At 39.3% G+C, this 12,693-nt stretch overlaps 1 protein-coding gene across 1 annotated transcript in view; it reads left to right on the top strand.

Annotated features, from left to right (window-relative positions):
* Window positions 1-12,693, top strand: part of LOC124268515 (collagen alpha-1(II) chain-like) — a 78,521-nt gene that overhangs the window by 63,792 nt on the left and 2,036 nt on the right. Inside the window, exons 24-27 of the mRNA XM_046703500.1 lie at window positions 1,275-1,373; window positions 10,525-10,620; window positions 10,982-11,170; window positions 11,909-12,046. Of these exons, the coding sequence (XP_046559456.1) occupies window positions 1,275-1,373; window positions 10,525-10,620; window positions 10,982-11,170; window positions 11,909-12,046 (522 nt within the window). The remainder of the gene's footprint in view (window positions 1-1,274; window positions 1,374-10,524; window positions 10,621-10,981; window positions 11,171-11,908; window positions 12,047-12,693) is intronic.

The raw sequence follows: 12,693 nt of genomic DNA, 5'->3' as shown, positions 1-12,693 counted from the left end.
GAGTAAGGAGTTAGTCAGGTCTGGCCCTTGATACACTGCTTTGTTCAAGCTTGCGTCACAGTAGGAAGCTGAACAGTTGAACACTATCCTGAACTTACCAGGCTTCTTGTCACTGAGGACGACATGATGTGGGATATACCATGTGTACCCATTGTCAACGTTAATTTCTTCGTGTGGAACTCTTTCCGAATAGCCCTTCTACAGCATATCATCAATACCTGCCTTGTAGCCTTGAGACAGTCCTTCGTCTCGCATTAACTTCCTGGTTAATGATTGTAGCCTTGATTCTGCTGCACTGTAGTTGTTCGGCAGTCTTGGTGGGTTTGACTTGAATGGAATTGGCAGTTTATAATGTTTGTCCTCCCTCTCAACTGTAGAGTCCCACAGCTTGATGACTTGTTTGTCTTGAAATGACAGCGCAATGTCATTTGTCATAACTTCACTTAGTTGCCAAAATCTCTCCACTTGTGTTTCAAGATTCTCTTGTACGAAGTTGACAGTGACATGCTTTTGTGAGCCTCTTCGTAGGGGTCCATTTATAGCCCATCTTAGTTTGGTCCTGGTAGTATATGGTTGGTTAGCTTTACCAGTTCTGACCTCTAAGGGTATTAGTACAGTATGATTGTCTTGTCCGATTAGTATCGTCACAAGTGTACAATATGTGGACCATATCGTCACCAGGGTACAATATGTGTACCATATCGTCACAATGGTACAATATGTGTACCATGTCGTCACAATGGTACAATATGTGTATCATGTCGTCACCAGGGTACAATATGTGGACCATACCGTCACAATGGTACAATATGTGTACCATATCGTCACAATGGTACAATATGTGTACCATGTCGTCACCAGGGTACAATATGTGTACCATATCGTCACAATGGTACAATATGTGTACCATATCGTCACAATGGTACAATATGTGTACCATGTCGTCACCAGGGTACAATATGTGTACCATATGGTCACAATAGTACAATATGTGGACCATATGGTCACAACGGTACAATATGTGTACCATATGGTCACAATGGTACAATATGTGTACCATATGGTCACAATGGTACAATATGTGTACCATATCGTCACAATGGTACAATATGTGTACCATATGGTCACAATGGTACAATATGTGTACCATATCGTCACAATGGTAGCTGTTATCCTGTGTAGAATTACACTTGAATGTTGCTAACTCGCCGTAAATATACCCTAACCTGACTTGCCAGTTGATACATCGTGTGATATAATGACGGTCTGTTCAGGTCTCCGGGATGCCCCTGACAGAGGAGACGTCATCGCAGACAACCACCAGACTCTGGAGTCCCAGAAGCCGGGCATCAACGTGGTGCTCATACAAACAGGTAAATAATTCATGCGTGAACGCGTCATTGGAAGACATATATTGCTGGTGCCATCTTGGCAAACGTAAACATGTGGTGTAATAAGTACAGTTACGAGTCTTGCAATACATAAAATAAGACATTACCGAATCTCTCAATACTGTAAATATAACATTAACTAAACCCGCAATACTGTAAAGATGATATTACAGAATCTCTCAATACTGTAAATATAACATTAACTAAACCCGCAATACTGTAAAGATGATATTACCGAATCTCTCAATACTGTAAATATAACATTAACTAAATCCGCAATACTGTACAGATGACATTACCGAATCTCTCAATACTGTAAATATAACATTAACTAAATCCGCAATACTGTACAGATGACATTACCGAATCTCTCAATACTGTAAATATAACATTAACTAAACCCGTAATACTGTACAGATGACATTACCGAATCTCGCAGTACTGTAAATATAACAGAAACCCCCAATACTGTAAAGATGATATTACCGAATCTCTCAATACTGTAAGTATAACATTAACTAAACCCCCAATACTGTACAGATGACATTACCGAATCTCGCAATACTGTAAATATAACATTAACTAAACCCCCATTACTGTAAAGATGATATTACCGAATCTCGCAGTACTGTAAATATAACATTAACTAAACCCCGAATACTGTAAAGATAACATTACCGAATCTCTCAATACTGTAAATATAACATTAACTAAACCCGCAATACTGTAAAGATGATGTTACCGAATCTCGCAGTACTGTAAATATAACATTAACTAAACCCGCAATACTGTAAAGATGATATTACCGAATCTCGCAGTACTGTAAATATAACATTAACTAAACCCGCAATACTGTAAAGATGATATTACCGAATCTCGCAGTACTGTAAATAGAACATTAACTAAACCCGCAATACTATACAGATGACACTACCAAATCTTTCAATACTGTAAATATAACATTAACTAAACCCCCAATGCTGTACAGATGACATTACCGAATCTCTCAATACTGTAAATAAAACATAAACCCGCAATACTGTAAAGATGATATTACCGAATCTCTCAATACTGTAAATATAACATTAACTAAACCCGCAATACTGTAAAGATGATGTTACCGAATCTCGCGGTACTGTAAATATAATATTAACTAAACCCGCAATACTGTACAGATGACATTACAGAATCTCTCAAAACTGTAAGTATAACATTAACTAAACCCGCAATACTGTAAAGATGATATTACCGAATCTCTCAGTACTGTAAATATAACATTAACTAAACCCGCAATACTGTACAGATGACATTACCGAATCTCTCAATACTGTAAATATAACATTAACTAAACCCGTAATACTGTAAAGATGACATTACCGAATCTCTCAATACTGTAAATATAACATTAACTAAACCCGCAATACTGTACAGATGACATTACCGAATCTCTCAATACTGTAAATATAACATTAACTAAACCCGTAATACTGTAAAGATGACATTACCGAATCTCGCAGTACTGTAAGTATAACATTAACTAAACCCGCAATACTGTACAGATGATATTACCGAATCTCTCAATACTGTAAATATAACATTAACTAAACCCGCAATACTGTACAGATGACATTACCGAATCTCGCAGTACTGTAAATATAACATTAACTAAACCCGCAATACTGTAAAGGTGATATTACCAAATCTTTCAATACTGTAAATATAACATTAACTAAACCCCCAATGCTGTACAGATGACATTACCGAATCTCTCAATACTGTAAGTATAACATTAACTAAACCCGCAATACTGTAAAGATGACATTACCGAATCTCGCAGTACTGTAAATATAACATTAACTAAACCCGTAATACTGTAAAGATGATATTACCGAATCTCTCAATACTGTAAATATAACATTAACTAAACCCGCAATACTGTACAGATGACATTACCGAATCTCGCAGTACTGTAAATATAACATTAACTAAACCCGCAATACTGTAAAGATGACATTACCGAATCTCTCAATACTGTAAATATAACATTAACTAAACCCGTAATACTGTACAGATGACATTACCGAATCTCTCAATACTGTAAATATAACATTAACTAAACCCGCAATACTGTAAAGATGATATTACCGAATCTCGCGGTACTGTAAATATAATATTAACTAAACCCGCAATACTGTAAAGATGATATTACCGAATCTCGCAGTACTGTAAATATAACATAAACCCGCAAAACTGTACAGATGACATTACCGAATCTCTCAATACTGTAAATATAACATTAACTAAACCCGTAATACTGTACAGATGACATTACCGAATCTCTCAATACTGTAAATATAACATTAACTAAACCCGCAATACTGTAAAGATGACATTACCGAATCTCTCAATACTGTAAATATAACATTAACTAAACCCACAATACTGTACAGATGACACTACCAAATCTTTCAATACTGTAAATATAACATTAACTAAACCCCCAATGCTGTACAGATGACATTACCGAATCTCTCAATACTGTAAATAAAACATAAACCGGCAATACTGTAAAGATGATATTACCGAATCTCTCAATACTGTAAATATAACATTAACTAAACCCGCAATACTGTAAAGATGATATTACCGAATCTCGCAGTACTGTAAATATAACATTAACTAAACCCGCAATACTGTACAGATGATGTTACCGAATCTCGCGGTACTGTAAATATAACATTAACTAAACCCGTAATACTGTAAAGATGATATTACCGAATCTCGCAGTACTGTAAATATAACATTAACTAAACCCGTAATACTGTAAAGATGATATTACCGAATCTCGCGGTACTGTAAATATAACATTAACTAAACCCGCAATACTGTAAAGATGACATTACCGAATCTCTCAATACTGTAAATATAACATTAACTAAACCCGCAATACTGTAAAGATGACATTACCGAATCTCGCAGTACTGTAAATATAACATTAACTAAACCCGCAATACTGTACAGATGACATTACCGAATCTCTCAATACTGTAAATATAACATTAACTAAACCCGCAACACTGTACAGATGACATTACCGAATCTCGCAGTACTGTAAATATAACATTAACTAAACCCGCAATACTGTAAAGATGATATTACCGAATCTTTCAATACTGTAAATATAACATTAACTAAACCCCAAATGCTGTACAGATGACATTACCGAATCTCTCAATACTGTAAGTATAACATTAACTAAACCCGCAATACTGTAAAGATGACATTACCGAATCTCGCAGTACTGTAAATATAACATTAACTAAACCCGTAATACTGTAAAGATGATATTACCGAATCTCTCAATACTGTAAATATAACATTAACTAAACCCGCAATACTGTACAGATGACATTACCGAATCTCTCAATACTGTAAATATAACATTAACTAAACCCGTAATACTGTACAGATGACATTACCGAATCTCTCAATACTGTAAATATAACATTAACTAAACCCGTAATACTGTACAGATGACATTACCGAATCTCTCAATACTGTAAGTATAACATTAACTAAACCCGCAATACTGTAAAGATGACATTACCGAATCTCGCAGTACTGTAAATATAACATTAACTAAACCCGCAATACTGTAAAGATGATATTACCGAATCTCTCAATACTGTAAATATAACATTAACTAAACCCGCAATACTGTACAGATGACATTACCGAATCTCGCAGTACTGTAAATATAACATTAACTAAACCCGTAATACTGTAAAGATGACATTACCGAATCTCTCAATACTGTAAATATAACATTAACTAAACCCGTAATACTGTACAGATGACATTACCGAATCTCTCAATACTGTAAATATAACATTAACTAATTCCGCAATACTGTAAAGATGATATTACCGAATCTCGCGGTACTGTAAATATAATATTAACTAAACCCGCAATACTGTAAAGATGATATTACCGAATCTCGCAGTACTGTAAATATAACATTAACTAAACCCGTAATACTGTAAAGATGATATTACCGAATCTCGCAGTACTGTAAATATAACATTAACTAAACCCGTAATACTGTAAAGATGATATTACCGAATCTCGCAGTACTGTAAATATAACATTAACTAAACCCCCAATACTGTAAAGATGACATTACCGAATCTCGCGGTACTGTAAATATAACATTAACTAAACCCGCAATACTGTACAGATGACATTACCGAATCTCGCAGTACTGTAAATATAACATTAACTCAACCGCAATACTGTACAGATGACATTACCGAATCTCGCAGTACTGTAAATAAAACAAAGGGGTCAAGCAAACCTGCACATAAAAACTTTCCAGTCAGAATAATTCCTAATTATAGTAATATATTTTCTGGCAGTGTTTTTTGGCGACTCCGGGATATATTGTCAATTAAATGTGAAAACACACACTGTCAGTTTGATAAAAGTATGTCTGTGTCTTTTGGTTTAATTGGAAATGTATTATGTACATGGAAGTTTATTTTGGAAGAAGCACTGATATCCCCGCAATATTGAGAGGGAACCCAATCTGCCCTACATTCACTTCTTGCTGGTGAAGTCTTAATACATACTACACACGCTTCAGTGAGCAGCTGATATGTATATATAGGATGCAGATACATTTAGTATGCTTTATCTCAGTGTTTTAAAGAATTATCCATCCTCGTGTAAGAATGTCGAGGTTTGATTGGTTCACGTGACTCTGATAAAATACCATGTACACCCGTCACGATCCGCAAGCAGGGAGTACAAAAGTCGTATCATCCCGCGACGCCTCGGTGACCACGTGAAGTGAGAAAAGCGTGCATCGCCAAGCCTTTAGTAACGTGCGTTGCATTGAGGTCAATCGATCAGCTGGTGTCAACATGGCAGCAAGGAAACGTTTTGCCACAACTGAGAATGAAATTGATGCGTATTGTTTTCTTTTGATTTAGTAAAAACATACGGCTGGATAAATGCGTTATCACATCGTGTCGAGGGAAATGCGGGGTTTTATCAGTCCCTCGTAAGGTTATAGCCGGAGGCGAGGGGAATACAACCTTACGAGGGACTGATAAAACCCCGTAGTTCCCTCGGCACGATGTGATAACTTATAATGTCTAGTATGGATGAAGTCACTACAGATTATATCATGGAACGCATTTGAACCTGAATCCCGACACCCAGTGATTCTCACTTTACACCAGAAACGTCCATAGCTCACGCGGTACGTGCAACAGTTATTCGCCCATACGGTACCGGTGAACTGCCTGTTCAGGAAACACATTCTTCCCATATACACCTGACTCGGCCACGGTTCTAGTCAGATCTGAAGATTGTTGTCGAGGATATAATATGAAACATTTAAACTTCATCAAATAGAAATAACATCATACTACTGCAAATACATTTGCAATTCAGTTTGTTTGCTTTTGGGAGCCCGGAAAATAGCATTTTAAGATATTCCTAAACAGCAAAGTAGAAATACAAATTTATACGAAAAACTTAATTACTAATGCAATATATAAGGTTTTTTTTCATTTGCTTCATACTAGGGCTGGGACGGGTAAGAAAAAAATGGAATCGAGTAACCGCATGTACTTACCCGAATCGGAATCGAGTACCCGGAAATGTAAGGAAAACAGCGCTTCTGTCAACTTTCTGAATATTCAATCACGAGTTGACGGAGATTTTTATACAAACCTTGAAAGGATGGCAATAAGACACTGAAACTGAACGTAGGCTATTTAATTTATGTCTATTTAACAAATATAGAAAGAAACACCATTACATGCATTCCTCGTTAAAGCACAGGACTTTTCGTTCCCACTGTTACTGTAACTTGACTCCTCACTGCTCATGCTTATATATAAACTCTGTCAAAAAAGAAACGCAACCCCTGTATTTTAGAGATTTTGATCTGAAGTTTTAGGACGACACGGCATTTTTATTATTTAAGACAGAAGTCTGAAATTTGGCAGAAGCATAACCCAGATGGGCATGTTTAAAATTGTCATTTCAAAAGTCATCTCACAGACACCAGTTTGTCACCAGGGGGGCGTCTTTCTCAGTATCTCGTATGAGCACCACGCGCTGCAATCACTGCACGGCATCTCCTTGGACAAGAACGGACAAGACGCCGGATTCTTTCCTGGGGAATGGCTCTCCACTCCTCCTGCAGTGCAACGGCGAGCTGTTGCAGCGTCTGTGGCGGCGGCTGACGTTGACGTACGCGTCGATCCAGAGTATCCCACAGGTGTTCAATAGGGTTGAGGTCTGGTGATTTAGAGGGTCATGGCAAGACATTGACGTTGGAATTCTGCAGAAAGTTCATTGTTGCACGTGCAGTATGAGGCCGGGCGTTGTCCCGTTGAAAAATCTGTGTCTGTTGGTCAATAATCGGGAGAAGGTGAAGCTCTAACACGTGGTTGATGTAACGTTGGGCTGTCAGGTTCCCTGGAACGATCACCAAGTCTGATTTCTGGTTGTATGAGATGGTTCCCCACACCATGACGCTTTCTCCGCCAAATCTGTCCACCTGTCGGACGCAGATGGGCGCAAAACGTTTATGACGTCTCCTATACAGACGCTGTCTTCCGTCGTGACGTTGCAAAAAGAAAACGTGATTCATCAGAAAACCAGATTCGCCTCCAGTTTTGTAAAGTCCGTATCCTTACGTTGTTGCACCACCTGAGTCGTCGGCGTCGATGTAGGGGCGTAGTACAGGTCCAACAACTGGTCTACAGGCACGTAAACCCGCTTCTTTCAGACGGTTCCTAATCGTTTGAGCTGACACTCTCCTCAAACCTGGTATTTGTGTGGCAGTCACGGTTGGTAGGGCATGCCCATTACGCAGGTGATGGACCCGGATGTACCGATCTTGAAGGGGGGTCGTGCTTCTTGGCCTTCCACTTCTCGGGCGATCGTTGGTCAAATTGAAGTTGTTGTAGCGGCTCCAAAGTCGGGATATCGTTGTTTTGTGAACATTTAGGTGCCGTGCAACAGTTCCAAAACTTTCTCCGGCTTGAACACGACCAATGGCGATATTTCGGTCGGCAGCACTCAATCGTGGCATTTTGAACACAGCTTTTCGGCGACAAATGAATGAATATAATACGGAAGCACATGGGCTTTTATACACCCCTACATTAACTGCCATTTTCATGATTTGCATGTGTTTTTTTTGTGCGAAGTCACCATGAGGGTCATTTCATGCGTTGTGACGGAATAAGCAATAAAATACACTTATGCGTACAAATGCAGTTGTTTGGATGGTAATCTTCATTAATTACGTGTCTCATTTCAATACATTCGAATAAAATTTAGTTTGGAAGCAATAACTTCATTCAAACGAATTTTTCATATCTGAGGACAGGGGTTGCGTTTCTTTTTTGACAGAGTTTATATACAGTCGTTTATAATGACCTCCATTAATCGGACAATACAAATGATGCAAATGTGTGTTACGTCATTAATGAAAAAGAAAAGTTATTATGTGCCCTTCTCCTTTTCCGGGTACTCGATTCCTAGAAATAGTACTCGATTCCAGCATTACCCGACCCGGATTCGATTACCCGAGTACCCGTCCCAGCCCTACTTCATACCGCTCATTATGTCTGCACCGAAAACACCAGTTCATTGCAGTACAGATATATATAGATGCATATAGATAGCCAATGTTCATACTTGTCTGTCCTGCATGTTTGTGTTTCTTCAGGTCCAATGTTCATACTTGTCTGTCCTGCATGCTCTGCTGTATTCCTTCAGGTCCAATGTTCATACATGTCTGTCCTGCATGTTTGTGTTTCTTCAGGTCCAATGTTCATACTTGTCTGTCCTGCATGCTCTTCTGTATCTTCAAGTCCAATGTTCATACATGTCTGTCCTGCATGTTTGTGTTTCTTCGGGTCCAATGTTCATACTTGTCTGTCCTGCATGCTCTTCTGTGTTTCTTCAGGTCCATTCTTCATACTTGTCTGTCCTGCATGTTCTTCTGTATTGCTTCAAGTCCAATGTTCATACATGTCTGTCCTGCTTGTTCTTCTGTGTTGCTTCAGGTCCAATGTTCATACTTGTCTGTCCTGCATGTTCTTCTGTTTTTCGTCAGGTCCAATGTTCATACTTGTCTGTCCTGCATGTTTGCGTGTCTTCAGGTCCAATGTTCATACTTGTCTTTCCTGCATGTTCTTCTGTGTTGTTTCAGGTCCAATGTTCTTGCTTGTCTGTCCTCCATGTTCTTCTGTGTTGCTTCAGGTCCAATGTTCATACTTGTCTGTCCTGCATGTTCTGTATTCCTTCAGGTCCAATGTTCATACTTGTCTGTCCTGCGTGTTATTCTGTGTTTCTTCAGGTCCAATGTTCATACTTGTCTGTCCTGCATGTTCTTCTGTGTTTCTTCAGGTCCAATGTTCATACTTGTCTGTCCTCCATGTTCTTCTGTGTTTCTTCAGGTCCAATGTTCATACTTGTCTGTCCTGCATGTTCCTCTGTGTTTCTTCAGATCCAGTGTTCATACTTGTCTGTGCTCATTGTTCTTCTGTGTTTCTTCAGGTCCAATGTTCATACTTGTCTGTCCTGCATGTTCTTCAGTCTTCCTTCAGGTCCAATGTTCATACATGTCTGTCCTGCTTGTTCTTCTGTGTTGCTTCAGGTCCAATGTTCATACTTGTCTGTCCTGCATGTTCTTCTGTGTTTCTTCAGATCCAGTGTTCATACTTGTCTGTGCTCCTTGTTCTTCTGTGTTTCATCAGGTCCAATGTTCATACTTGTCTGTCCTGCATGTTCTTCTGTGTTTCTTCAGGTCCAGTGTTCATACTTGTCTGTCCTCCATGTTCTTCTGTGTTTCTTCAGGTCCAGTGTTCATACTTGTCTGTCCTCCATGTTCTTCTGTGTTGCTTCTGCATGTTCTTCTGTGTTTCTTCAGATCCAGTGTTCATACTCCAATGTCTGTCCTCCATGTTCTTCTGTGTTTCTTCAGATTCTTCTGTGTTTCTTCAGGTCCAATGTTCATACTTGTCTGTCCTCCATGTTCTTCTGTGTTTCTTCAGGTCCAGTGTTCATACTTGTCTGCCCTGCATGTTCTTCTGTGTTGTTTCAGGTCCAATGACTCCCGAGGAACGGCGACATGCAGAAGCCCTGAAGATGAATGCCTTCATTGACAGAGTACACATTGAACTTCCCCCAACCAAACCGAGTATGTACCTTGTTACAGCACGCATCCATCGTTATAGGGAGCTTTACCCCCAGTTTCAACAATATGTCAAGTAGATCACGGATTGTCAGCTTGGTGGGGTTTGGAATCGGTGCTACTGATGAAACAAATGCATTGTAAATAGTGTCCATGATTGACGGCTCGTTGGCCAGATCGTTGAACGTCCGACGGACGTAACTCGGTACATTTATGGCAGCCACAAGGTCAATGCGACACTACTAGACTCAATGAATATTTGTCCTGTGATGTTTCAGCATGAATCTGTCATACAAATCAGCAATCACCTTCGCCGGACACATCGATTTCCCCCCTTTTCCTAGACATGCACGTTTTGGTATTTTAGGAATCATCATATTTGTAAGACCCGGATGCTGGAGCCTTCCCCACAACGAAACATCAGCATCTGGAACACATGGAACACCTGGAACACCTGGACGAGGACCAGCACAGACACAGCAGAAGAAGCAGAATGTGTCCTTTGGTGACTTGCCAGACCACACCACGACACATAAGTCGAAGTCTGTCGATGACGGTAAGTAATGATATTGTACACAGAGATAAGTCGAAGTCTATCGATGAAGGTAAGTTATGATATGGTACACAGACATAAGTCGAAGTCTATCGATGAAGGTAAGTTATGATTTGGTACACAGACATAAGTTGAATTATGTCGATTACAATAAGTGTTGATATGTACACACAGATAAGTCGAAGTATGTCGATGAAGGTAAGTATTAATATGTACACACAGATTAGTCGAAGTATGTCGATGACAGTATTTGTTATGTACTCACAGATAAGAGGGCCATGTAGGTGTCTAGATTAATAATAGTCGACATAGGCATGATGTCGACCTATGTCAAAAGTCCAGATGTATCTCGATAAAACAGTATCGGCTCTATATCCATTCATTATCATATAAGACGCCATTGGTAGCCAAACGGTTACAATATTTAGCGTACAGCGTTTGTGTCGGTTAGGCCAAGGATGAATAGAGTTGTATCCCCTTGGTGTGGCAGGAACATACACCACTTTAGGCTTGCCTCCCTCAGTCAGCTGACACGATGAACGTGTCTGAACTACATATTGAATTAAAGTGCAAAACGCCCTCCACATTCGTATGAAATGTCTTCAAAATCAGATTCACATGTACTATTCACACTAATCTTCAACACCTCGTCCTGAATGACTAAGTGGGAGAGTCCTGTCCCACATTTCGGAATGTGTCACCAAACTTATGTGATGAATGTGAACATATGTGTTATTCCAGGAGAAGTGGCCAGAAAGAGAAAGACATTTGCACGTGTCTCGCGGAAGGGGTCCAGACGTCTCAGTCGCCTCCGATCGTTCAAGAGGTCGTCGTCGTTAGAGGACGTGGAACACCTGGAGCCCGTCATGCCTGATCTAGGTAGAGTACGACCCAGCAGCAGCACGCAGCAACATAGTGCAACCATAATGTTACTGTCCCTAGGGACTCTATGTAATGTGGGATTGATTGACTGTTGTTTAACGCCGCACTCAGCAATATTCCAGCTACATGTATACGGCGGCGATCTGAAAATAATCGAGTCTGGACCAGATAATCCAGTGATGAACAAAATGGACATTGATATTATATGTTGGAAACCGATATCGTACTTTCAAAGGTACAGACTAAATTAAGATTTGTAACAAATGTTTTTTTAACTGTGTTAGCCACCTCGATACAGACCATCAACACCATATATAATGGCGATATGAAACAACCGTACATCCTATCTAAGAATTTCTACCTTAACAAAATGAAAACATTATCTTTTCTAAAGACTTTCCCCGGCACTATATTATTTTCTTAAGAGGAAAGACAATCATGAAACTGTAGATTTGCCAAATTCCGGTGTGTCCCATGTGGATTCAGATTAGTGAGAATGACTGAACCCACGGGGGTACAAACACATCTGTATAAACTTATATATAGATTATTACATGAGCAAGTGTGTTATGCGACTTATACGAAACGAGTGCGAAAGTTTGTATTGCCCGAGCGAGAGCGAGAGAAATACAAAATGTGGAAAG

Source organism: Haliotis rubra, unplaced genomic scaffold, assembly GCF_003918875.1.
Source record: "Haliotis rubra isolate DU_JTF1 unplaced genomic scaffold, ASM391887v1 Scf1388, whole genome shotgun sequence".
In the NCBI taxonomy this organism is placed as follows: domain Eukaryota; kingdom Metazoa; phylum Mollusca; class Gastropoda; order Lepetellida; family Haliotidae; genus Haliotis; species Haliotis rubra.
Note: the sequence above shows the minus strand (reverse complement) of the source record. Positions and strands in the feature narration are given on the sequence as shown.